The sequence below is a fragment of the Panthera pardus genome, unplaced genomic scaffold (genome assembly GCF_024362965.1).
Source record: "Panthera pardus isolate Hobbes unplaced genomic scaffold, ASM2436296v1 HiC_scaffold_24, whole genome shotgun sequence".
NCBI lineage: Eukaryota > Metazoa > Chordata > Mammalia > Carnivora > Felidae > Panthera > Panthera pardus.
The window spans coordinates 75,728,034-75,753,805 of NW_026526810.1; the positions used below are offsets into that span (position 1 = coordinate 75,728,034).

At 44.0% G+C, this 25,772-nt stretch overlaps 1 protein-coding gene and 1 long non-coding RNA gene across 10 annotated transcripts in view; one reads left to right on the forward strand and one right to left on the reverse strand.

Annotated features, from left to right (window-relative positions):
- NPAS3 (neuronal PAS domain protein 3) overlaps nt 1-10,860 on the forward strand; it is an 857,733-nt gene extending 846,873 nt beyond the window's left edge. For 7 of the 9 annotated variants that reach the window (XM_053889336.1, XM_053889339.1, XM_053889342.1 and 4 more), the window contains 3 exons: nt 788-935; nt 4,468-4,592; nt 6,358-10,860. In XM_053889336.1, the coding sequence (XP_053745311.1) occupies nt 788-935; nt 4,468-4,592; nt 6,358-7,718 (1,634 nt within the window). In that variant the 3' untranslated portion in view covers nt 7,719-10,860. The remainder of the gene's footprint in view (nt 1-787; nt 936-4,467; nt 4,593-6,357) is intronic. The other 2 variants (XM_053889341.1, XM_053889344.1) reach the window with 1 other exon arrangement.
- The window catches only part of LOC109254305 (uncharacterized), a 212,729-nt gene that overhangs the window by 132,450 nt on the left and 54,507 nt on the right, over nt 1-25,772 (reverse strand). The gene's annotated exons all lie outside the window — the stretch shown is intronic.

The following is a 25,772-nucleotide window of genomic DNA, read 5'->3' on the forward strand; positions in this document are numbered from 1 at the left end:
AACATCTGCATTTTAAAGCTCTCCTTCAGTGGGTATTTAATGGCACCGTTTCACATTACTGATTGTTTTTACTTGTTCCTTCATTTGGGGCCATATTTCAGAGCCTGTGTGGAGCTGTCACTCTGTTTGGCTCTAGCCAAGTCAATTCTGTGCCTCCCTTAGGCTAGTGCTTCTCTCTGACTTGGTAGGGGAATTTATTTCGTCCCAACATTCAGGAAAGTCCCACCAGAATTTCCCCTGACTGACCAATGTAAATTTTGTTCATACATGGACTATAAATTCTGCTAGACAAGATCAAAAGGAACAGATGTGTGAGGACACTGGTTGATATTGCTTGCACTGAGGTGAAATGATCAAAGACAGGGGTGAAGCATCTTCGGAACCATTCAAATATCTGGAATCTCAAAGAGATCTACCTCGCAGCTATGAATAAATCACATACAAATTTTCCTTTGTTAGTGTCTGACGTCAAACCCATTGACAATATCCACACCACATTAGGTATTCTGTGAGCCAACAAGATTTGTAGTCCCTTTATTCTTTCCTTCACACCATGGCTGCCCAAAATGGAATAAAGTCTTGCTACAAATGCTAGTAACCCTCGCTCCACTGAATTGTTGATTTTATTTGTCCTACTAATGGCATTATACATTAAGCATACAGAAGGGCACCCCTGGATTAGTGCGGGACCTCCCCTTTCTGAGCTGGCGGTTTTACCGAGATGATTATCATTTGGTCCCAGTCCTAATACACAATGCCTTCCATTTGTTTTGTTTTCTTCCCCCAGTGCTGAATAAGGGCCAGTGTGTGACGAAGTACTATCGTTGGATGCAGAAGAATGGAGGATATATTTGGATACAGTCTAGTGCCACCATAGCTATTAATGCCAAGAACGCAAATGAGAAGAATATCATCTGGGTGAATTATCTTCTTAGGTATATTTTCTAATTCTTTTTCATTTCTGTGTCAGTTATAAAATATGCAGCCCGTGGTTAATAGCTGACATGTTTTATTATCTTTTGGCAGTATCTGGTGTGGAATTATGTGGAAATTCTGCTTTTTCTTTCCACAAGATTCAAAGACATATGCAAAGATCAGAGCTATGTTGGAGGGGACTTCCGGGGCAGAGTCACAAAATTATCAGTAATTCTTGGTCTGTCAACATTTGGGCAGCTCTACAGACATTGCTTTGGTTTCCCCACAAATGTTCAGGCTAGAAGAAAAAACAAATGCAGACTTTTGCCTACAGATGAAGCATTCAAGAAAGCACCACCTTCTCCCCACCACATGAACCTACATTCATGCATTCCCATCCTTGAGAAGATTAAGCAAAAGGGCATGGGGAAGAAGTGACAGGGTTCACTATTTGCCTCCTATATTCCATCCCTTTGAAGCCTTACACAGATTACATAGCATCTGATTCCCTGGGGCATTCAAGTTTTGGTAAGCAAAGTGAGCTGCTTTGCCAGAATCAAGGCAATATCAGTATATAAACAAAGGCACTCTCCTTTTGCCTAATGCTGTGTGATCCCCCCCTTCACTGCTATTTTAATGTGCCCTCGCGTTTACATCCATGAATGAAGCCAGGCTCAACAGCTTCCTGAATTCTAGTCTACAACCCCATTTCTCCCTCCTTCCTCATCTACTTTTGCCTTTGGAGTCAAACTAGCAAAAAGAAAACGGAGGGCAATGGCCCCGGGGGGGTCTGCTTTGGGCAGCAAGATTTCTGGGAGGTTCTCCACCAATCCTGTCCTGAGGTTATTAGAATGCTAGGCCTGGCTCCCTCCCACTACTGTCTTTCCAGTTTGGAGCTTCTCTTGGCTTTAAAGCCACCAAGCAGGACCCACACGCGGTCCGAGTAGGAAAGCCTCTGATCGGTCTTATGAATGGAAGTTGGTGCCCTTTGGCTGATAATCTAGACAGGGAGTACCTGAATCCCATTTTTCTTTGAGACAGCCAAATGGAGCCGAGATGCTGGCAACCGTGGCTCGTCAGCACGCTGACCCTTCAGAGCGTGTTCACGTACGAGGGCAATGACTTGAAGGCATGAATGTGCTTGCTACCAATAGCATATCAATCAGACACTAATGATTATAGCTCTAGAGAGGGCCTTAATGTGCGCCACTTAAAAGAGTCTTCATTTATCTACTTTCTCTTTCCTTTTTTGACCTCTTCTACTCTACATTAATTCTCTCTAAAGGCCCAAGTATGTGTATTTCATGTGGCTTTCTCTGAGGCCTGATTTTCATGCACGCTTTCCCCTGTGTTTGTGATATGCTCAAGATGGGTTTTACAAAGAGGTTTACAGAACAGTGGCTATGTGTAATGCAGAAGGTTATATTAAAAAAAAAAAAAAAAAAAAAAAACCTCACATGCCAAAGAGAAAATAGAATAAGGTATTGTGGCATTAACATTCTTTTGCTAGCCAGAAATGGTGTTGTGCCAAGGAGACCCATTATTATTAAAAATCAGACAGTAGTAACAGGGGCACCACGGACTACAAGGTACCTGTCCCCCATGCTGATGTAACATAGGTTACTAAAGTAATCTACATGCTTGTCACTCTGGTTCAGGGAGATATCTTTCCATCTGGATCTTTCTTACTGCCTCATCCATCTCATGACTACTCTGCCCCCAAATGGAGGGAATGAGAAGGGTTAAGGAGGTGTCAGTCCGTGTAGTTGTGGATCCACACCACTGATCTAGCCTGGGATCAAATGATACAAGCACCTAAGTGTTTGGTGATTCTAGTCTGTCTACTTCCATAGGGAGAGGAAGGAAGCAGTTTGGGTGCCCAAGACCAGTTTTCAGGCTCAAGAGCCTCAATCTCAGACATGGTAGACAGCTCCCGGCTGACCTCAAGACTCACCCTGAGTTCAATAATGAAAGGCTGCAAGTTGAGGGACAAGTGACTTGGGAAGCCCCAAGGCATCTGGACCAAAGGAGATCAATATGGATGGGCTTTAGCAGAGAAAACTCCCACCATGTCTGCCATTCATTGGTATCACTTCTAGAGACTAAAGATCTAGAAGAAAAGCACTTGGCCTTGGCAAAATAGCAACTGTTGCATATCAGCAAAAGAGCAGCTCACTGAAGTTTGTTTTTCTTTCCCACATTCCTGTTCTTTGTTCTTCCCTGAGCAGTATTTTCAGGCCACCTCTTCCTTCTCAGAATCCCTCACTTCTGGGTCCTTCCCTGTTCTGAAATGACTGCTCCGCCAGTCTTGTTCCTATTCCCTCACATGTTGGTAGAATTACAGACTCCAGAGTGTTCAGAGACGGCCTAAGTGCCAAGGCCACCTTCCCACCATTAGCCTCATCTGATTATCTACAGAAAACTCTGCTACTGAAGCTAATTCACACTAAGGAGTAAATGCCTGATGATCCATCTTAGTGAATTAACCCTCCCAGCGACTGGCAGTTTTAGTGGTTACTGAAACAGTGACTCTTCAATACAGCAATCTCACTAGAGGTTGACAAATGAATCCTTAATCCTGTATTGTAAGTCTCTGGTTGGCTGGGCCATCATGGAGGGTAGAAGCAGCATTTTCCAGTTTGAGGCCAGAGGCTTTCCTTATGGCTTCAGATTACAGTAGCCCTCATTGCTCCCATACTGGGCTGGCCTTGAAGTGGCATTTCTAGAAGATAATGAACGCAAACTGACCGAACACACTCTCTTTTCCAGAAGAGGCTTGTTTCTGAATTAAAAATAGAACAAGAATTAAACACATTTGTGCAAATGGGGGTAGAGCCATTCTGTTAGGGCCTCTTTCACACTAGGACTCTCCCCGCTGCAATCAGAGTTCCAGCTTAACAAGCCACAGGTGTACACATGAGCAGTTGAAAATGTGATTGTAATGGGTGTGTTGACAGTTCAGTAGCCATAATCCATGCATCCCAAGGTGCACCTGTGCATCTGTCAGATCATTAGGCGCCGAGGGCTCTGCGCACCGCCCCCCCCCCCACCTCCCCCATCAGTTGCTTTAGAGCCATCTCAACAGCTGAGAAGCTCCATCAAGGAACCAAGACAAGGGAACTGAGGCAACGGACTCATTAGGAGCCCAAGAGAAGATCGGGCACACCAGGAGGTATAGGAAGGAATAGTTGAGAGTACTTCTCAGCCTCCCTTCCCCGCCGCGCGCCCCCCGCCCGGGTGTTAGATGGGAGGGATGTCAAGCGGCACACTTCCCTGGCCCCCAGTGCTACCTGATTATTTAAAAGCTTTTTAGTGGCTTTCCTGTAGCATTTGGGTATTCAGTCATTGTAGCAGGGTGCGGCTGTACCCCGGCACATGAAATCCAAGCTCCTGTCAAAGTCCCGTAACGAGCAGAGAAATGATTTCACGTGCAGTCTTTTAAACTCTCTAAACTCCATAAGTTTGGGGCAAGGAAGTGGGGAGAAGATGGTCAAAAGCAAACCATGCGGAATGGGTGTCTGCCCTCCTGACGAATGCCTCCCTCCCCCGCAGTAACCCCGAGTACAAGGACACACCCATGGATATCGCACAGCTCCCCCATCTGCCAGAGAAAACTTCAGAATCTTCGGAGACATCTGACTCTGAATCAGACTCTAAAGATACCTCAGGTATTACAGGTATTACTACTTCTCCATGTTCTGCAGTGACTGCTTGCCTATCCAAACATGAGGGGTGGGCAATGGCCAGACGGCAGAGCAACTGTTAAATTTCAGAGAGACATATGTCACATCAAGTTGATAGACTCTCTGTACACATAGGTATGTATATCAGTATACCACCACATACATATGTGCACACATGGATGTGTGTATACATATATGTATGTGGTATATATACACGCATATATATTGTATATATAAGCATATGTATGTGAAGGTATATATTTATACACATAAATTCACGCATCCCAATATGCCTGTATGCACGAAAACATACAGAGAGAGACTGATTTAGCAGTCACTCAATGTCAGCCCTCCACTGGCCACACAGAAGGAGTTGTGCCCTAATCCCATAGTAAGCTTTGGCCTCTTTACCTGAAGCAGAGGCAGTACGATCTCTGCTACCTATAAGACCGCCTGCAACTTCGAGCCCGAAATATTCACATGCTTCCCAAGCTGGGATTGAGCCTCCAAAGCAGGATAGTTAATGACATTGGTAAACGACTCTTTGGAAAGTACCCTGAGTAGCTCTTTGGAACACAAGAAAGTTAATTTAAAAATGTACCTTTCCTCCAACCCCCAACCCCAGCTCCACAGGCACACTTAGAGCCAAGGAGCACAGAACTTCACAGAATTTTACAGCTGCAAAGAAGCCTGAGCCTCTTCTAACCCACCGTCTTCCACGGAAATGAAGTAGTTACGTGATCCGCCCAAGTTCTAGTGCAGGCTGCATCCGAAATCATGACAGCACAGCTATAAAATCAGCATTGTCCCTAAATCTTCTGAGTTGTGTTACTGGGAAAATCTATTCTCCCTATAATGTGCCAGATGGCTAGGGTTCCCCACCACCCCCGCCCCCCCATCTTTAGGGCACCTGCTCTCCAGGCCTGTGAGCCCATATCCCTCTACTCCAGACAAAGCTTCAGGGAAGTGGAAGGAGGTGAAAAGCACAGAGGATCTTGATTGTTTTCCTATCCTAAACTGCATTCATTTGAAAGTTCTTTCCTAGGGCAGAAGTTCTGGAATAGACAGGCTCTGCTTCTTATTTACATAGTATTTAGCAGGAACAAAAAAAAAAAAAAAAAAAGGACAAAACTCCCCTGCCCCGTGGAGCCTGTATTCTTGTTGGAGGAAGAGATCAAAGTAAATGAAAATAAGCACCATCTGATTCCCTGTATGGCTAAGTGCTATAGAGAAAAACAACTTTAGGAATAGGGAGCGTGGTCTTCAATAATGAACAAATATTCACCAACGGAAGGGGCCGACGTCCGTAGAAAGTCACCTTGCATACCATCATGTTTCTGTGTCACTGACATCTTATTCCAGGTTATTTACCCTGACTCCCTGAATATTTTTGCAGGACTTCTCAAATGTTAATGTGCTAAACAATCACCGGGGGATCTCGTTCAAATACAGAATCTGATTCAGCAGGCCTGGGTGGAAAGCTGGGATTCTGCATTTGAAAGAAGCATCCAGGTGATGCAGTGCCGCTGGTCTATGAACCACACTCTGAGTAAAGGCCCAGCTAATCGAGGCCCTCCAGAGAGAGAAAGCCCAGGCTTTTAGGTAGCAAAGGTGGTGGAACAGCTCAGGTGGGCCAACACACCTCCCCAGCCCTGCCCCCCACCTCCAGCACGCGCGACGCGGACGCTGCCCTGCTAATGTGGTGTCTTTTGTCTCTCCTCCCCCGCCGCCGCCACCTCCGGCCACTGGCCCCACGCAGAGGACAACGAGAACTCCAAGTCCGACGAGAAGGGTAATCAGTCCGAGAACAGCGAAGACCCGGAACCCGACCGGAAGAAGTCGGGCAACGCCTGCGACAACGACATGAACTGCAACGACGACGGCCACAGCTCCAGCAACCCGGACAGCCGCGACAGCGACGACAGCTTCGAGCACTCGGACTTTGAGAACCCCAAGGCGGGCGAGGACGGCTTCGGCGCACTGGGCCCCATGCAGATCAAGGTGGAGCGCTACGTGGAGAGCGAGTCGGACCTGCGGCTGCAGAACTGCGAGTCGCTCACGTCGGACAGCGCCAAGGACTCGGACAGCGCGGGCGAGGCGGGCGCGCAGGCCTCCAGCAAGCACCAGAAGCGCAAGAAGAGGCGGAAACGGCAGAAGGGCGGCAGCGCCAGCCGCCGGCGCCTGTCCAGCGCGTCGAGCCCCGGCGGCCTGGACGCCGGCCTGGTGGAGCCCCCGCGGCTGCTGTCCTCCCCCAACAGTGCCTCGGTGCTCAAGATCAAGACGGAGATCTCGGAACCCATCAACTTCGACAACGACAGCAGCATCTGGAACTACCCGCCCAACCGGGAGATCTCCAGGAACGAGTCCCCCTACAGCATGACCAAGCCCCCCAGCTCGGAGCACTTCCCGTCCCCGCAGGGCGGCGGGGGCGGCGGGGGCCTGCACGTGGCCATCCCCGACTCGGTCCTCACCCCGCCTGGCGCCGACGGCGCCGCCGCCGCCCGCAAGACTCAGTTCGGCGCCTCGGCCACTGCGGCCTTGGCCCCCGTCGCCTCCGACCCGCTGTCGCCCCCCCTCTCGGCGTCCCCACGGGACAAGCACCCAGGGGGCGGCGGTGGCGGCGGCGGCGGCGGCGGCAGCGGGAGCGGCCCCAGCGCGTCCAACTCCTTGCTGTACACTGGGGACCTGGAGGCGCTGCAGAGGTTGCAGGCGGGCAACGTCGTGCTCCCGCTGGTGCACAGGGTGACGGGGACCCTGGCCGCCACGAGCACGGCCGCGCAGAGGGTCTACACCACCGGCACCATCCGCTACGCGCCCGCAGAGGTGACCCTGGCCATGCAGGGCAACCTGCTGCCCAACGCGCACGCTGTTAACTTCGTGGACGTTAACAGCCCCGGCTTCGGCCTCGACCCCAAGACGCCCATGGAGATGCTCTACCACCACGTGCACCGGCTCAACATGTCGGGACCGTTCGGCGGCGCCGTGAGCGCCGCCAGCCTGACGCAGATGCCCGCCGGCAACGTGTTCACCACGGCCGAGGGACTCTTCTCCACGCTGCCCTTCCCCGTCTACAGCAACGGCATCCACGCGGCACAGACTCTGGAGCGCAAGGAGGACTGAGGCGCCGCCCAGCGCGGGCCAGGGCTCCGCCCGGAGGCATCGTCGATCGGCGTTTTCGTTTAGACCTTTTAATTCTAGCACTTTGAATTCGAGCAGGTCAGCGTCCTCTCTCACCACGACGGCCCCCATTCCACCCCCTCTTTCTTTAACTTGACTTATTCTTTCCTGTAAAGATATGTTTATTTTTCGCCTTCCGAGAGTCAGATGACCAGTTGCCTGCCATTTTGTCTCCTTCTAAGATGTGTGTTGGGTTGTTTTGCTTTCCTTTTGCATCTTTATTAAGATGTCTTTAATGTTGTATATGCCTCTGCCATAGAATACTCAGTCTTGTGGTCAAGAGATTTCTCAAGTGACAACCATTGGGTTTTTCTTCCTAAAGATCTTGATATGATCAAGATTGAAAGAGACAAGCATAAACAATGTGCCCTGTTTGACTAAGTCAAATGAAATGGGGTGGTTTTTTGTTTTGGTTCCTAATTCCTTTAAAGATAGGGGGGATAGTATTTTAGAATTTTATGCAGAATTTAATTCTCTTTTTATGGTTAAGATTTTAAGATTTTCTTACTTGCACATAAAAATAATTTGGGTTCTTAAACTTAATTTCTGGCCTGTGACTAGAATGTTTTAAAAAAAAAGTTGGACTAAATGTTAATTACTGAAACATTAACTTAATTTCTAAAACCATGGTGCTATCATTTATTAATCTGTAATGTCTTCATACAAAATGCAGCTCCTGGGCTGGGTTTTGGGGAAAAAAAAAAAATAATAACGTGTTCTGTCCTGGTCTGGAGTCCCGCTGCTGCAGTCTCCTTGGTTAGTTAAGACAAAGCCCTCATTAACGTTTGCTGCAGGACTTAAAATTTTTTACCTCCCAACTAACAAACATAGCCTCACATTAAATTTAATGGGTCAGTAAAGCCCTTTTTAAAGGGGCTTTTGGAAAACTCAATCAAACTGATTTGAGGAGCAGTTTGGGTACATACTGCCTTTTGTTGGTCTGGGTTTTTGTTTTGCTTTTTGTTTTTTTCCCTTTTCTCAGTCTAACTGAGTCTAATTTTTGCAACTTCAGTAACACTCAGAGTAAAAGAAGGAAAGGATATTTAACATGTCTTTGTTTTTGTTTTGTTTTTTTTTTTATCATTTCTTGCTAAAAAAAAAAAAAAGGTTGCATTTTTAGGGGACTGATTTGATTTCATGAAATTTTTTTCCCCTTTGGTTCTCTTGTTTCTAGGTTGAAACCGGTAAGGTTTAAAACTAAAGAATGGGTTAATAAGCTTCAAACATAACTGCAACTGAAAACCGCACATTAAGTACTAAAAAGAAAAAAAGAAAAAAAAAGAAAAAAAGGAAAAAAAGAAAAGAAAAAGAAAAAAAATATCCTATTTTGTCTTTGTTGCCAGAAATCAGTGTAGTGTCAAACACTCCAAATGACTGTCGAGTATAAATTCTTCTTCCACTCCATTTTTGGCAGCTGTTTGTTAAGGCATCTAATAACAGATGTGAGAACTGTAACGTGTGCAATGTGTACGTGTCCTTGGCTGTCAGTCCCATTGCAATTTCAATGTGTGTTTCTATATGCAGTATATACTAAGCTAACGTAGTTGTTTTGTCCTTTGTCTTCTCTGTGCTCTATCTCTAGTCCGGAGTGGTACAGTCCCATTCCTGCAGTCCTAGTGAATCAGTGATTCTTGGGGGTTAGTGATTTTTGTGTGGTGGCCTTCCTCTGTAATGTCACCCTATGCTGCTTCTACTGTCTGTGAATCTTCCGTTTCACTTTTTGAAATTCCTGCTGTTGCTTTGCTGGTGTATATTCTCCCAACCTTTCCTTTCTTTTCCTCCCTCTCTTGTCTCCCCCTGCTCCCTCCCCCATCTCTCCTTTCCCCGCCTTCTCCAAAATCTTTTTCATTCTCAGAGATAAAAAGACTCTTAACTAGCTCAAGGTTAATGGAGCCATTTTTTCCCACAATGGAGTTCTGGGTATGACTTTTTTCTTCTGGAGTGCAACGCAAAGCACTGAAGAATAATGCTCAGATATATTAAATAAATTGATGCCATATAGCCTCAGTTGTTAACATTCCCAGAGTCCCTTGTGCTCTACCTATATAAGCAATGGGTGCTTTTCTTTGGTTTCCTTCCAGGTTGGCTGATGGAGCAATACATAAAGCAATTACCAGTGAGACAGAAAATTATTTCAAAGGTCAACCAACATTTTTTTTAAAACAACAGGGGAGGGGATAACGGAATATAGACTTGTCATATATATTTGTTTATGTGTGCAATGCTAATAGAGTAATTCGGCTGTCCTTTGAATATCACTGTGTTGAGTGGTTTCCTCTAGGACCTTTGTGATTCCATGAGTTGGGCCCACATCACTGTGGAATAATAACTAAAAGAAGTGAAATGCCACAAATTTTAATAGGGACGTTACTTGAAGGATTTAAGTAGGTTTAGAAGGTGAAGAAAGCCAGTCATGATATTTAAAGATTAATTTTGGAAGCTCTACTCTAGCTATCGAACAATCAAAGGAATGCACCTATCAGCTACAAAGAACAGCTAGACAGCTGTTTTGTTTTTTTTTTTTTCTTTTATAAATGTTTCTGTGTTGTGTCAAAATGATTTCTGGTGATTTAAACTAACAGATAATCACAGCTGCTGTCTAAATCCATAGTGTTTAAAATTACAAAATGAAAAAAAAACACTTCATTACCTGTGAAGACTGTGTCTGTGTTTTTAACTATTTCTTGTACAAATATATGAAAACTTTTATGAGGAGACTGGTGCCAAGTAGCTGAATAATGGGGAAAGGGATATTCTGTTCGTAAAAATCTTAGCAGTGTTACCAACTCTACAATATATATGAAAAGAAAAATTAAAACATTACAAAGCGACAGCTATGGTACATTTGTTTTGTGTGAAGCTAACCGGACCTAACTTCCTGAGTGCCTGGCTTATTTTGAAACATTTTTTTTCATTGACCATTGATAATGCTGCAAATCAGAAATGTACATACTTCATTTACAACAGGGTTCTTTTTATACTTTTGTAGATTCTCATACATGTCACATACATGGTTGTCTTTATGTAACTTAATTTTTTCATCCGCAGGTGCCATTTTCATAATAAACTTCTCTTGGATTTGTTACTATCTGGCATCATTTCTTTTACATGTAACCATCCTAACTAATGAATGCTGGTAGTATTTGTTTAAGCAGGTACCTTGGTCATTACTCTTGATTTTTTTAAAAAAATGATTAAAAAAAAGATACATCCATATTTTCGCTAGTTTTGGAAAAAAAAATGCATGGCTTGTGTAATGATGAGGTTGACAAGGCACAGATTAAGATGCTAATCCAAATACTACACCAAACTTGCAACCATCCTAAATTTTCAGCTACCCCAACTCATTGTCATACCGAGCATTATTATGCACATTATCAAAGCTGAACAACGGGCCTGCACATTAACCACTACGGCAAGTGTGCATTTTTTCTTGATTAATGCACAGTAAGTGATGACAGTTTCCATACATTAATCATTGAAAATGCACTCGATATTTTCATTTATTACGATCTATAATGTATAACCAACTGTTCCATTGTTTATATCTTCTCTTTATACTAAATCTGTATTTTCTTTCTCCAGACAAGCCGAGTTAAGTCACGATCGTGCTGTCCTATTGGTTAGGTCAGCGAGCAGCCTGCAGCCTGTCACGTTTGAAGGCAGGTCAGCTGGCTAACAAAAAAAAAGAAAGAAAAACTTCAACTTGCTCTCTCTCAAATAAGGATACAGATGGGTTGCATGTTAAATCCGTGCTCTACAGAAAATGATGAGAGATGATTGGCTTGAGCTGAAGCAAAAGGCGCTTTTGTCCCAAAGCCACCAACTACAGTAAATGTCACTCCCTAGTTTAAGTCTTCAGTGACATTTGCCAATTTGAGGATCCTTTTTATTAATGGAGGCTTGCTTCAGACTGGCAGATGTGGGAATGTGGTTATGGTGGTGGGGCCCTAGATTTCTCTACTAGGCCTTTTATAGGTCCTTGAAATATGTAACACCTGGAAATAGGGAGAGGGTAATTGAGAACACTGAATTGGGTTCTGCCAACACTTCCAAAGTTTATCTTTCACTTTTGCTCTGGAGAGTCAGCAAGACTGAGAAGTCAAAACACTGAGGAAGCTAGAAACTCAATCCTGAACAGAGCGCGAGCGGAAATCACCTTACTGGAGGTATTTGGTCTGGTAGGTGCCGATGAGGCCGGCTCCTACGGGTGGCCTCCAGAACTTTGTATAGGGGAGGGTCTGCCGAGGCAGAGGGCAAATGGATGAGTGTGGTACTAGGGCTGACCCTCTGTCAGCTGATGGTCGTGTTGGTTGGCCCTAACTCTGTATTGCTGGACACTGCTTCAGCCCCGTGGTCTGCAGGTGGTGGCAAGGAGAGTTGAAAAGCAGCAGCCAGACAGGGACAGATGAAGTGAAATTCTCACTGCATCTCAAGCTTCTGCAGAAGTGGTAGAAGTCCAGGATTCTCCCCCAGGCTCAAGCCTCCCTTAGTACCAGCAAGTTCCCCGTCCTTTATTTGTACCCATCAATGCTAAATTATGTCACTAATGAAATAAAAAAACATCTCTTGGCCAAAAAGAGAACAAGCAAGCTCTGGACTCAGACCCACTGACAGCCAGGAGCCCCGCCATGTCCCCAGCACCAGGCCAGCAGCCAAGCCAGGGCCCCGAGCCCCAGAGGCACAGGACCTCTCCCCACCCAGGCCGGCAGCAAGTCAGTGTGTCAAGGCCGCAGGTTGCAGGTCATGGACAGAACAGGGATCTCTAGCCAGCCCTCCGGACCTTTCCTCTTCTCCTTCCCAGCCAATACTGATATTGTTTATTTTGCAATAAGGAACAAGAAAAAGAAAAAGAACTTCAAATAAAGGCAGCAGGTGGGACAAGAGGGAAGATTTGCATCAGTTGAGCATAAAGAAATGGATTTTAGCCCTTGTGGACTGTAATTCTTCCCCATCTTTGCCTATTCCTAGACAAAACCTGTTTACATTGAACATGCTTCCAACAATTTGAAGTCAACCTGGCCTCAGCATTGCATTGAAGGTAAGAGATAATGTATATTGTCAAGCCCAGAAGATAGTCTGTTCAGGCTAAAAGACTTATTATCCAGGTTCAAAAAGTAGGAAGACTAGAGGACTTAGGAGAGCAAGAAAAATACCTTTGCCAATAGTTCATATCATATAGCAACACAACACTAGCCTCCTTCTTGGGCTTAATTCCCAAAGAATGACAACAACTAGTAGGCTTAAGAAACAACTCTGGTATGCTAAGGTAAGTGATCACCCTTAGATGCTCCTGCTTTCATATATCTCCTAGTAAATCATTATGAAGAAGAGGGGCTAACCTGGTAAAAACCACCCCCACCTCCCGGGAAGCACAAACCATGCCTCGTTCATCTTCATGTCCCCCCTTAGTGCCTAGCTCAGTGATTCACAGACAGCCTTTGTTCAGTAAAGGTCTTCAGAATACCGATGGCTAGGAAGGAAGGAAGGAAGGAAGGAAGGAAGGAAGGAAGGAAGGAAGGAAGGAAGGAAGGAAGGAAAGAAAGAAGGGAGGAAGGAAAGAAGGGAGGAAGGAAAGAAGGGAGGGAGGGAGGGGGGGAGGAAATGAAACATAACTTGTCAAGAGGCAGATTCCACTAGAAATGTGGTATGGCAGGATAGCTTGAGTTTCTATGCATTTCCTAAAAAGGAATGGCAAAATGGATAAAGCAGCAAGTTCATTTATTCCTGCCTTCCTGGATAGTCCATACAGCTGGCACAGAGTCGGCCATTGATAAATGTTGGCTGGAGGATGGGGGTGTGTGTGTGTGTGTGTGTGTGTGTGTGTGTGTAACACAATGTACTCTATATACAGCAATAAATTAGGTAAAACAAATAAAGGAAGAAGAAGAAAGAGCCCAATCAGTCGGTAACTTAGTAAACTTTGACATCATCTACCATAAACAGCTAAGTAAATGGATCTAAGTTCCTCGAGAAGGTACCATTTAATAACATATCCACACTGATGAACATTGAGCTGTAAGCTCAGGAATCATCCAGAGGATCTCAGCAACTCTAGTGTAGAAATTACATCTCTTTAATTCTAGTGGTGAAGGTCTTTCTAGCCCACTATTGGATAGTTGTAACTTTTAGAGGATGTTGAGCTGAAATCTTACCTCTGGAGTTAGATGGAGTCTTTTTCTGAGTGACCTTCAAAGAGGTGAATATGGCTGTCAGGGTCTGATAACTCTCTAGGCTGTCACCTGTTCTTCCAGTTTTTCCTCCAGTGCCACTGTGGCAGATGCGTTCACTAGCCTGGTCACTCTCATCTGGGTGTACCAGAATTTGTCAAGGCCCTGGCATTGCTTTCCTATCGCTTTCCTGGGTTGTTGTTTTTTTACCACAAATTGTGGCTTGAAACAGAAATTTGTTCTCTCACAGCTCTGCAGGATATAAGCCTGAATTCAGGGTGCCAGGATGGTCGGTTCTTTTTGGAATCCTCTGAGGGATAGTCTATTCCATGCTTTTCTCCTAGCTTCTCATGGTTACCAGCAATCCTTGGCACTCTTTGACTTATAGTTACATCATTCCAATTTCTGCCTCCATCATCATATGGCTGTCTGCCCCCTGTGTCTCTCTGTCTTCAAATGGCATTCTCCCCACTGTCCTCTTCCACGCTCTCCTCTTCCAGTCATACTGGATTAAGGGCCCACCCGTCTCCAGTATGACTGTATCTTAAGTAATTACATTTACAGCACTGTATTATGAGAAGAAAATGAATTTACTATCACATGGTGAGGTACCGAGGGCTACAACTTTAACTTTTTGGAGGACATAATTCAACCTATAATGGGTCCTTTTAAAAATATGGCACCTTGGACCAATCACAGAGCTCCAGATGTGATTTGGTTCCAACATGGAATAAAAGTCCCATTACATCTCTTGCTCAGGACTCTGGGCTCTTTTTTTTTATTTTGAATTTTAGGGTATGTATTTTTTTTATCTTCTTATTTTTTTAAGTAGCCTCTACTCCCAACGTGGGTCTTGAACCCACAACCTGAGATCAAGAATCGCATGCTTTACCGACTGAGCCAACCAGGTATCCCCGGACTCTAAGCTCTTAATTAAAACAGCCTGAGAGTACAGTCCCTAATTAGCAGCCAGATCAAATTGTTTTCTCGTCTTGAACCTCTAGTCCACAAGAACACCTTGGTCTTTTCACAAGTTTTCGTTAAGGTAGGTCTCCCACCTCCCTTATGTGTATAACCGTATAATGCTGCCATGTGCTTAGGTGAAAAGCAATTGAAGGAAAGAAGTTCACTAATTCATTAGGCATGGAAAGGGAGCAAAAGCCTGTCGCTGTGAAAACACTTCTCATTCTCATTGTACTTTACATGCCCTCTGAGACGGCTTCACCCAGCCCTGCTGGAGAGGTGAGTCCTGGCCCCAGTATCTAGGAAATCTTTATGGCACATAATACATCCATGACAAAGATTCCCAGCGGGCTGAGGAAGGAAAAAAAAAACACCATGAGAAGGAAATGGAAAAAATTGGAACAAGTACCACATCAGCCCTCTTATGGGGGCAGAATGGGGTTAGAGATGCTAAGACTTCTGATATGTATGAGTCAAATCACCCCTCAAAATTCAGGAAGGAATCATGAGGCGAAACTCATCAACTTTCTGAAAATGAATGGACCTCCTTTTGTCTCCTTTTGTCCCCTTTTATGGATCAAAATCAAAGGGATTAGTGTAAGATCGTCCTGTACTGTTCTGGGGACAAAACACAGTTGTTTTCATTCTTGTGTTCAACTCTCCCTTTTTGGCAGTCATGGAATACACCAAGAAAAATGACTCAGATAACGTTCCTATGCTGAAAGAATTTTTCTAGAAGAGTAAAATTAGTTTCAGTTTTTAAAATATATCCAAACTATTAAAGCTACTTAAAAAAAAATAGCAGAGGGTAAGGACGTGGCTCTTCCTCATACTAAAGGAGTTCTCAGATTTATAGCAGAAGTGTCAGAAACAGGATGTAATATCCATGTGACCCCCCCACACCTCCCCCAAACAAAACCATTATACCCTTGATGAATTATTGACTTTAGAGTTTTATCTGTGCCATGAATAATCACAAACTTGGGAGTCTCAGGGCACAGTTCATAAACAAATAATTATATCACAATGATAATTTTTCAGGAATTACAACATCAATCATGGCCATGTTATTATCAAGTACATTTTCTGGGTGCCTCTATTCATCAAACCCTCCTCCCTCTCCACCCGTCCACACCACACAAGCAAAACTCATCACCAGATTGCCTCTTATTTACACATCACTCAAAGCAGGACAGAGCAGGCACACACAAAATGGGCCAACCCGGCGTTTATGAGAGATGAGTTTTCATTAAGAAAGTTTAAATTAAATGCATTGAGAAAGATGGAGACGGGGGGAGAGAATTAATTATTCCAGACTCCCCCAAAGAAGTGTCTCTGAAGAGTTCCTATTCAGGAGATAAAAACAGACAGAAGGGTTATTCTATTATTCCATTTCAGGCAATACTCATCAAGAAAAAGTAGCTCATCTCTGAAAGGCAAGCCAACAGCAGCAAAACAGTAACATGCCTCTCTCTTTTAAATAATGCTCACACAGGTACAGACAGGTTGGGCCTGTTGTACAGCTTCCTTCTTCAGGTGGAAGAGGCAAGTGAGGTGGGCACAGAACTTGGAAAGGGCGGCCATGCCTTATCCAAGTCTGTATACAAATCAGGGATACAGCTGCCCAGGATGTTTAGGTCTGATATAAACCACTTAGCTGTGACCGTAACACAAGGTTAACATTTCCAAACACAACAACAGTACAAAAAGCACTTCCAACTACTTTGCTTTGTTGTTAACATCACTTAAGGTCAGAGTGACTCAAAAGAAAAATAAATTCTTCTCACAATTCAAAAGAAAAATAAATGATTAGCAAAGCAGCAGAGAAAGTGCCCCCTTAAGATAAAAGGTCGTACATAATAGAGGGTCGTGTGTGAGTCCGTAATACAGTGGTGCTTGCCCTTAACTCCTTGTGCAAGAGAACTTTCTCATTGGTCTCTGTTTCCACCTGGCAAGCTATGCAGACAAAGCAATGTAATTTAAAATGACCAATAGGCAGATACCAGTCCAAGCATCTGAGACTTTCCAGTCCCCCAGGAACCGCTCACTCTTGAGAACAATCCTTGAGTATATATGGCTTGACCTTAGATCAGATTCTCCTGTCCTTGGCATCTAAATGTGTCTAAGGAAAGGTAGAGCTAGTGCCCAGCAGTGAGCATCAGGAACAGGGATAGGCAACACTGTTGGTATAGATGAACTGGACCCAGTCTGATCTGCCCCAAACCCCACCACCCAAGGCAACCAGCAAAGCAGCTCAACGCTTCAAGGACCCTATGCCATTTCATCTACAACATCAGCTGCCCTTTCTACTGCTCTCATTTTAAAATCTTCCAGTTTCTTGGGGCGCCTGGGTGCCTCAGTCAGTGAAGCATCTGACTTCGGCTCGGGTCATGACTTCACAGGTTAGTGGGTTCGAGCCCTGCGATGGGCTCTGTGCAAACATCTCAGAGCCTGGAGCCTCCTTACAATTCTGTGTCTCCCTCTCTCTCTGCCCCTCCTCCGCTCATGTTCTGTCTCTCTCAAAAACAAATAAAAACATTAAAAAAAAATCTTCCCGTTTCTTGAACATACCTGGACTATTGTTAAGTCACTCTGCCTCAAGACCAATCTTAATACATTAACTCATTAAAAGGAGAGGAAGTAGAATGGAAAAGAGATCCAACTCCTAGTCCATGGCCCTGTTCTAAACATCCCCTTCAAAACCTTTCTCCCATAGTAGGAAAAAGCAGGCCAAACCTCTCTCCCTTCCTCCCCCACATGAAGGCCCCAACTCTGGCGCTTGGTGCTCCCCTTTGCCAGCCCAGCCCCCTCCTTGCTCTGGGCCCTGTGCCTGCCTCTCACCCTCCTGCACCATAAGAACACCTTGGTGTTGGATCCATTTTTTTCCTGTGGGGCAATTTGACCTCTCTTGGCTATCTACCTCCTCCTTTCCACCCATCACCCCACTCAGCCTGCTGAGGCCCTCAAGCCAACCAATAAGCCTAAGGCTCTTTTGGGAAGTCTACCCTTTTTAGAAGGCTGGGGAGGGGCCGACTGTAGATTCTTGACATTTTAATTTTCAGATCACATGGAGGGCCACCCCTCTGGTAGAGGGAAGCTGGGCAATGGGGAGAGAAGAGGAAGCAATAGGAAGCTCACATAGGCTCTAAGGTCATCACCCACTCCCGGGCAAGCAATAACCATATTTGCTGGCCAAGCGTTCCCAGCGTAAGCACGTTTTTTGGTTCATAATGATTCACCCAGGAGGTCTCAGTCCCAGGCACCTAGAAGTCACAAACCTCAGCAGACACCTCTATTCTGAAATCACATGGAAGAATACAAGACGTAGCCATCCAAAGGACTTTTTTCCCAAAATACCAATCTAACTGCTCTTTCCTCAATAGCATTTTCCAGGATGAGGACATTAGCAATCATTTTTCATTTTTTAACATTTGGAACAAATGAGAAGGAAGCTCAGATTTATTTCTTTAGTATTTACACCTTCCTTCCCTACATGCTACTCTGGATATTTACATAGAGTGCCCAAGTTAGAGACATTTTCCCGACATTGATTAATCTATAATTCTTTGAAGTAAGGAAGCATTATTATCTCCACTTTACAGATGTGGAAACTAAGACACAGAGGTTAATGATGCCCAGAGGTCAAACATGCAGTCAATTGCGAAAGTGGGTTTTAAACAGAAGCTCCCGTTTCTGCTCCTTAGGCTTAATTCGAGTTTGTTCTTAGCTCATCTGCCCTATTCACATCATAGCTGTCTCCTATGTCTGGCCAGCTCTAATTTTGCCTTAGAGCCCTTAAAATGCCTCTCAAAAGACCAAGGCTTTCCTTGCTTCTGTCAGCATTTAGCCTCTTCGAATGTATGCCTTTGCTCATAAATAAATGACAATTCCTTTCTGGAGTGTTCTGCAATGGTTTTGCATTGCTAAATAGTACTATTATTTTCTTAATTGTTTACAATAAATATAAGCCCTGTAGTTCTGTCTAAACCTAGAAGCTCACATTCTGCATCATTTTTGGGGAGTTGCCCCACCATTAATTTAGTGAGAATCTATCCAAAAACAAGCCAGGAATATAAAAATGCATAAAAGATTACCCTCTGCCCTTAAGTTGTTCACCAAGTACAGAGGGAGACAAATGTAAAAGTTAATCATTACAACATTATGACAAAGTCATGTGGCAGACACAGAGACAGGTGTTAGGGGTACACTGAGTCATGGCAAGGAATTCAGGCTATGAGGGCGGAGAAGCCTCCCAGAAGGAGATGATGCTTATGGCAAGTCTTGAAAGACAAGTTGGAGTTAATCATGGGTGCTAGAGGAAGAGGGGGAGGTTCCTGGAAAGCATCATCACTATCATGGCGTCAAGATAAAGCTTGCAAATAATTCAACATACTGGAGTATGGCCACATCTAGGAATGTGTGTAGATATGGAAATAGGTCAGCTGACGATTTCATGAGATGGATTTAGCCCCAGTTTTGCTAAGCTATCCCCATCCCCTTATGCAGGGCTGTATCCTCCCAATGGAAGGATACCTTGTTTTCATATAAAGACATGTTCCACTCTCTAAGCCCTCCTGCATCTGCTAGGCTGCACATGCCTGGGGAAATGGGGGAGGGGCAACGATTTTTTTGGGGGGGGGTCCTACAAAAAAGCCATGTAGACAAGCAGCAGCCCAACTAGGGAGCTACCCTGAATGTTACGGTGAGGAGTTTGAATGGCATCCTATAGGCAACAGGAAGTTTAAAGGGTTTTATTCAGAGAAGTAACATAATAGAGTTTTTGTACTGGAAAGGTCACTCTGGTGGCAGCTTCAAGGACAGCCAGGATTAAATAGAAGCAGTTAGGAAGTGGTTGTAGCAATATCCCATGTGATAAAGGATGAGGGCCTGGGTGAGGGCAGGGGTGAGGGTAGAGGCAAGGGGGTGGATCTGAGAGCCTGAAAGAAGAGGTTTGGGTGATTGGTTAGATATGGAGAGAAATGATGGAAAGAAAGGAGTGAGACATGACTCCCAGATTTCTGGCTTGGGGATATGGCTGCTATTTACCAGGACGGAGAATATGGGAGAAAGGAAAGGCTTCAGAGAAAAACAAACAAGTAAGGGGAGTTGAAGAACTCCATTTTAGATGTGGTAAGTTTTCAGTGCTTACAGGGAATCCTGGCAGAAATGTTCAGTGAGCAATTGGAAAACAGTTCTAGATCTCTAGAGAGAAGTCTGGGGGTTTTTTGTTGTTTTTTAGTGTTTATTTTTTAGAGAGACTGAGATAGCTCAAGTAGGGGAAGGGCCGAGAGAGAGGGAGACAGAAGATCTGAAGCAGACTCTGTGCTGACAACAGAAAGCCTGATGCGGGGTTCGAACTCACAAACCATAAGATCATGATCTGAGCCCAAGTCAGATATTTAACTGACTGAGCCACCCAGGCGCTCTGAGAAATCTGTCCTAAAATACATCAGAGACATCAGCACTTAGACAGTAGGGGCAGCCATCGGTCCAGGGGCCACTGCATACGAAAACAGATAGAAGATGAACAAAGGGCCAAGAACGGAGTGCTGGGTGGTGTCAAAGGAATAGTGAGAGGATTATGAACTGTAGCAGGATTGTCGCACAGAGAGACGGGACACCAAGGCTCTTCTTTCCAGGAAGCAGCTTTTTTCATGCTGGCATGGGCTCTGGGCTAAGACCCCAAAAAGGCTGAGCCCCAAGCACAGCGGGATATAGCCTTTAATGCAAGTTCTACTTCTTTGTCTCCCATATATGGTGACACATATAGTCTGATTGGATACAGTCCAAGTTACAGAGCTGTGTCAGAGTTATACATAGGTGTATGCTAGTTCATTGGGCCACGTCACCTTCCTTTGTTCTGAGGAGGCCTCCACCACGTTCCTTAAGGAGGGGCTCTACCACAGAACCCCTGACAGAAACTGGAAAAGGAAGAGGCCAGAAGGGTCAAGGGACACGTGTCACAGCAATCAGGGAAGAAAATGGTTTCAAGAAGGCCAGAAGAATCAACATTACCAAATGCTGCACAAAAGTTAGGTAAAGACTCAAGTGCCAAACCGTTCTGGCAAAAACAATGACAGCAAGTGATGGCTATCCTTTCCAGAAACTGACGTGAAGGAAATGACAAAAGAAAGGCTGCATTCCAGGGAACAGCCTTATACTGGACACTGATCGGTGTGGTCTTCCTTCAAAAACCTGTAATTCCTTCACCATTCCTATCAAATGGGTACTGAACAAGCGGACTTGAGGCAAAGTCTTACCCTTGTGGAATCTACCCTGTCCCCTTCTTCCTGTGCGCGTCACATGGATTTACCCTACAGCCTGGGCTCTGGAATAAACACTGCAGTCATACAAGACATGGCGTGCACGAAGATCAGACAGACTGGATGCTGATCAAGGAAGTATCAAGGACTTCCTGCGCTCGTACTGCCATTTCTCCCCAGAGAGATCCGTTGACTTTGTTTGGCATGGCCCGACAATCCACAGTGGTTCTTGTGTGGTAGTCTTTACCTTTTTCCAAGAAAGAGAAAGTAATGGACAGACAATGGAGGCTTTATTCCATACAGAAAGAGTGAGTTTGTTCCCAAACTGCAGGAGTCTGGAGTTGAGTCAGATGGAATCATCATCCCTGGTTAACCACTATAGCTACATACCAATGTAACAAACACTGTCATTTAACCACTCAATATCCATTCTCCTTTTTCTCTTTGATCACAGAGCCCAAAACTTCAGCACAGTGCTACCCAGAATACAATATTGTATTTCCCAACCTCCCTCGCAGCTAGATCCAGCAACATGACAAAACTGGCTGGTGAGATCCGAGCAAGGATGACAACTGCGAGGCAACCTTATATTCTACAACGGCATCTTTCTGTTTCAGTCTTTCCTCTTTATTCTAGACTGTAACTCAGCATAGTAACTGGAGGTCCAGCAGCTATACTGGATCATGAAATGACCTTAAAGAGGGAAGGCATGGACTAGGTTAAAGGAGAACTTAGTTCTTTGAGAACCATACCATGCCAGCCATGGACTATCTGAGCATCTTTTAGATGAAACTGAATCATCTATCTTGTTTAAACCATGTTATTGGGTAGGGAGAGCCTCTTGTGCTACTGAATTCAACTCCTAACTGATGAACTGGCTGGTCATCACTAAAGAAAGTTCCCTAGCTCTTTCCTAAAGACCCTCTCTTTGGACCTGCACTGCTCCTTGCACATTCCGGCACAAGGATGGGAAAGCACAAGAAATAATATGTAAGAAAAGCTAGAAGTTTTAATATTGTAGGGGGATGGAATAAGGTCCTTTAAACCTTTAGCCAACAGTTGACAAGTGAGGATTCCAGGTAACTCCGTGTATCCAGACACAGAAAGAAACCCACTGGTAAGGCAGAGTACTTCACAGTCAAAAAGAAAACCAATCCTGGCTGCACAGATAATACATGGAAATTCTATACACCATTTGTTGCAAGGTGGTGTCTTCTGTGAAACCACTTACCTCAGAAGCATCGTCTGAATTGTTCTTCAATACCAAACATGGTCACAGCTCAGAGAAAAAGTCAAAAGGCCTCAATAGTCAACAACTCAGAGAACAAATCAAGAGCTTCCCCAAATGAACTTTCACTATCAGATTTATGTGTGAAGGTTAATGGCAACACCGTTGCCGGGCATAGATGGAATTCGGGAAACTTCTTCGGAAGCTGGACTAGTAACGAGAACCCAAAGTGACATTACTAAGCAGTCACCAGTTATCTGGAGACATGGCACACCCCCCAGCTGGGTGCTTTGAACACTCACATTAGTGAGCAACTGGAAACCTGAGAACAACTGCAAAGAAAACATCAACTCATCACAAGAAGAGAATCACAGTTACCATCTGCATATGCCAGGCACGATGGTCAATTCTTGACTGCCATTCTCTGTTGCAACCTCATGACCCAATAACGGTAGGTGCTATTGTTATCTCTGTCTTACAGTTTAAGAAGCTGAGATTTAGAGAAGTTAGGGGACTCATTCAGAGTCTCGTAACTATTAAGTGGTGGAACCAGGATAATAACCCAGGTCTCCCAAAGCTTGATTTTTGTTTAACCGTTTTGTTACGGGCTGTTTTCTCCCCCTTGGTGTGGAAGAGGCTTCGGAGGAGGAAATTGTTCCTGAAGGCCATAGCACCTATTTTTTTTTTCTTTTAAATACATTGTGAAACAGAGATTTTAAGACCAAACTTAAAAAGTTACTGGAAAACAAACAAGTTTTTTGAGATGCCTGGGTGGCTCAGGCAGTTAAGCATCTGACTTCAGCTCAGGTCATGATCTCGCTGTCCGTGAGTTCTAGGCCCGCATTGGGCTCTGTGCCGACAGCTCAGAGCCTGGAGCCTGCTTCAGATTCTGTGTCTCCCTCTCTCTCTGCCCCTCCCCTGCTCACACTCTCTCTTTTTCTCTCTCACAAATAAATAAACACTAAGAAGTTTTTTTAGAAAACTTTCTTGGAGTGCCTGGGTGGCTCAGTTGGTTAAGCATCCAACTTTGGCCCAGGTCATAATCTCGTGGTTTGTGAGTTGGAGCCCCACGTCGGACTCTGTGCTGACAGCTCAGAGCCTGGAGCCTGCTTCGGATTCTGTGTCTCCCCTTCTCTCTGCCCCTCCCCTGCTCACGCTCTGTGTCTCTCTGTCTCTCAATAATTAATAAATAAATAAATAAATAAATAAATAAATAAATAAATAAAGTTTTTTTAAAAATTAAAAAAAAACTTTCTTGATAATGATGTTTGATTCACCAGAAATAAAAAAAAGAAGAAGTTGACATTTGTTTTCCCCCATAACACAATCTAAACTTTTATAAAGCCAAAAATTTCAAAATTACAAACTCACATCTATAATTATGCTGGAAGATTTAAACATACCTCTCTCAGAAATTAGTAGAACAAGGAGGAAGAAAAAAATAATTTGAACATGATGTATAAATTTGACCTAATGTGCATATATAGAACAGAGCATTCAGTAATATTGAACCTTTCAAATTCACCATAGAATACTTATAAAGCTGACCAAATGCTGGATTTTAGCAAGCCTCAACAATGTCTAAGGATTAAAATGTTCAGTATGTTGTCTTGACCCGGTTGCCTAATGGATAAGGCATTGGCCTCCTAAAATGTTCAGTATGTTGTCTCATCATAATGAAATGAGGCAAGAAATAAGTAACAAAAAATAACTAGAAAACGACCATATGTTTAGAAATTACGAAAAACTCATGAAGAAGGCATCATAATGGAAACAAAACTGATCAATAATGAAAATACTATATATCAAAACCCATAGGATTCAGCTAACCATTACTTACAGGGAAATATATAACCCTATAAACGTGTATTCGAAAGGAAAAATAATTGAAAATGAATGTTAAGCATCCATATCAAGAAGCTAAGGAAACCATCAACAAAGTGAAAAGGCAACCTACTGAATGGGAGAAAATGTTTGCAACTCATATATCTGATAAGGGGTTAATGTCCAAAATATATAAAGAACTCATAGAACTCAGTACCAAAAATAATAATAATCCAATTTAAATGAGCAGAGGATTTGAATGGACATTTTCCCAATCTTCCCAAAGAAGACATACAGTTGGCCAACATATACATTAAATTGTGTTCAACATCACTAATTGACAGGGAAATACAAAATCAAATCACGATGAGACATCACCTCACACCCCTTAGAATGCCTATTATAAAAAAGACAAGAAATAGTAAGCCCTAGAAAGGATGAGAAAATAGAACACTTGTGCATGGTTGGTGGGAATGTAAATGGGTGCAGCCACTATAGAAAACACTATGGTGGCTCCTCAAAAAATTAAAAATATGATCCAGCAATTCCACTTCTGAGAACTTATCCAAAGAAAACAAAAACATTAACTCGCTAAGATATCTGCACCCCCGTGTTCATTGCAGCATTATTTACAATAGCCAAGATATGAAAACAACCCGTGTCCGTCAACAGATGAATAAAATATGGGTACACATACAGTGGAATATTATTCAGCCTTAAAAGAGAAGATCCTGCCATTTGCTACAACATGGATGAAATTTGAGGGCATTATGCCAAGTGAAATAAGTCAGAGAAAAACAAATACCGTATGATCTAACTTATAGGTGGAATCTTTAAAACACAGAGGTCATAGAAATACAGAACAGAGATTGGTGACTGCCAGAGACTGGGGCAGAAGTGGGGGCCTGGGGGGGGACAGCTGAACGTGATCAAAAGGCACAAACTTTCAGCTGTAAGATAAAGAAATTCTGAGGAGGTAAGGTACAGCACGGCGACCATAGTGAACAAATACTACATTGTATATTTGAAAGTTGTTAAGTGAATAGATCTTAAAAGAGAGAAAAAAATTTCAAATATGTGAAGTGATGAATGTTAACTAAGTTTATTGTGGTTATCATTTCAGTATACACACACACACACACACACACACACACACATCAAATAATTAGGTTGTATACCTCAACCTAATACAATGTTACATGTCAATTCTGTCTCCATTAAATGGGATGCAGGTGTGGGGGGGGGGGGCGGATATTCTAAATAAATCACCACAGAACAATACCCAGTATTGAGCTAAGACTCAGGAAACAGACTTCTGTAATAGTTCTCCTGTTCTGTGATCAGCTATAGGTCACTTCACCTCACTGGAATACAATGGTCTTAACTCCAAAGCGAGATGAATGTGGACAAGACAACTCCTAAAGCCCACAGAGGAAAAGTTCTCTTATCTCACCTCCACCTAGCAGACCACCTGGAATGCTGATATCTCACATTCCCGATGGCTGATCCCCGGGGCATGCTGTTTCCTTACCAGGCTGGATGCTGTGAG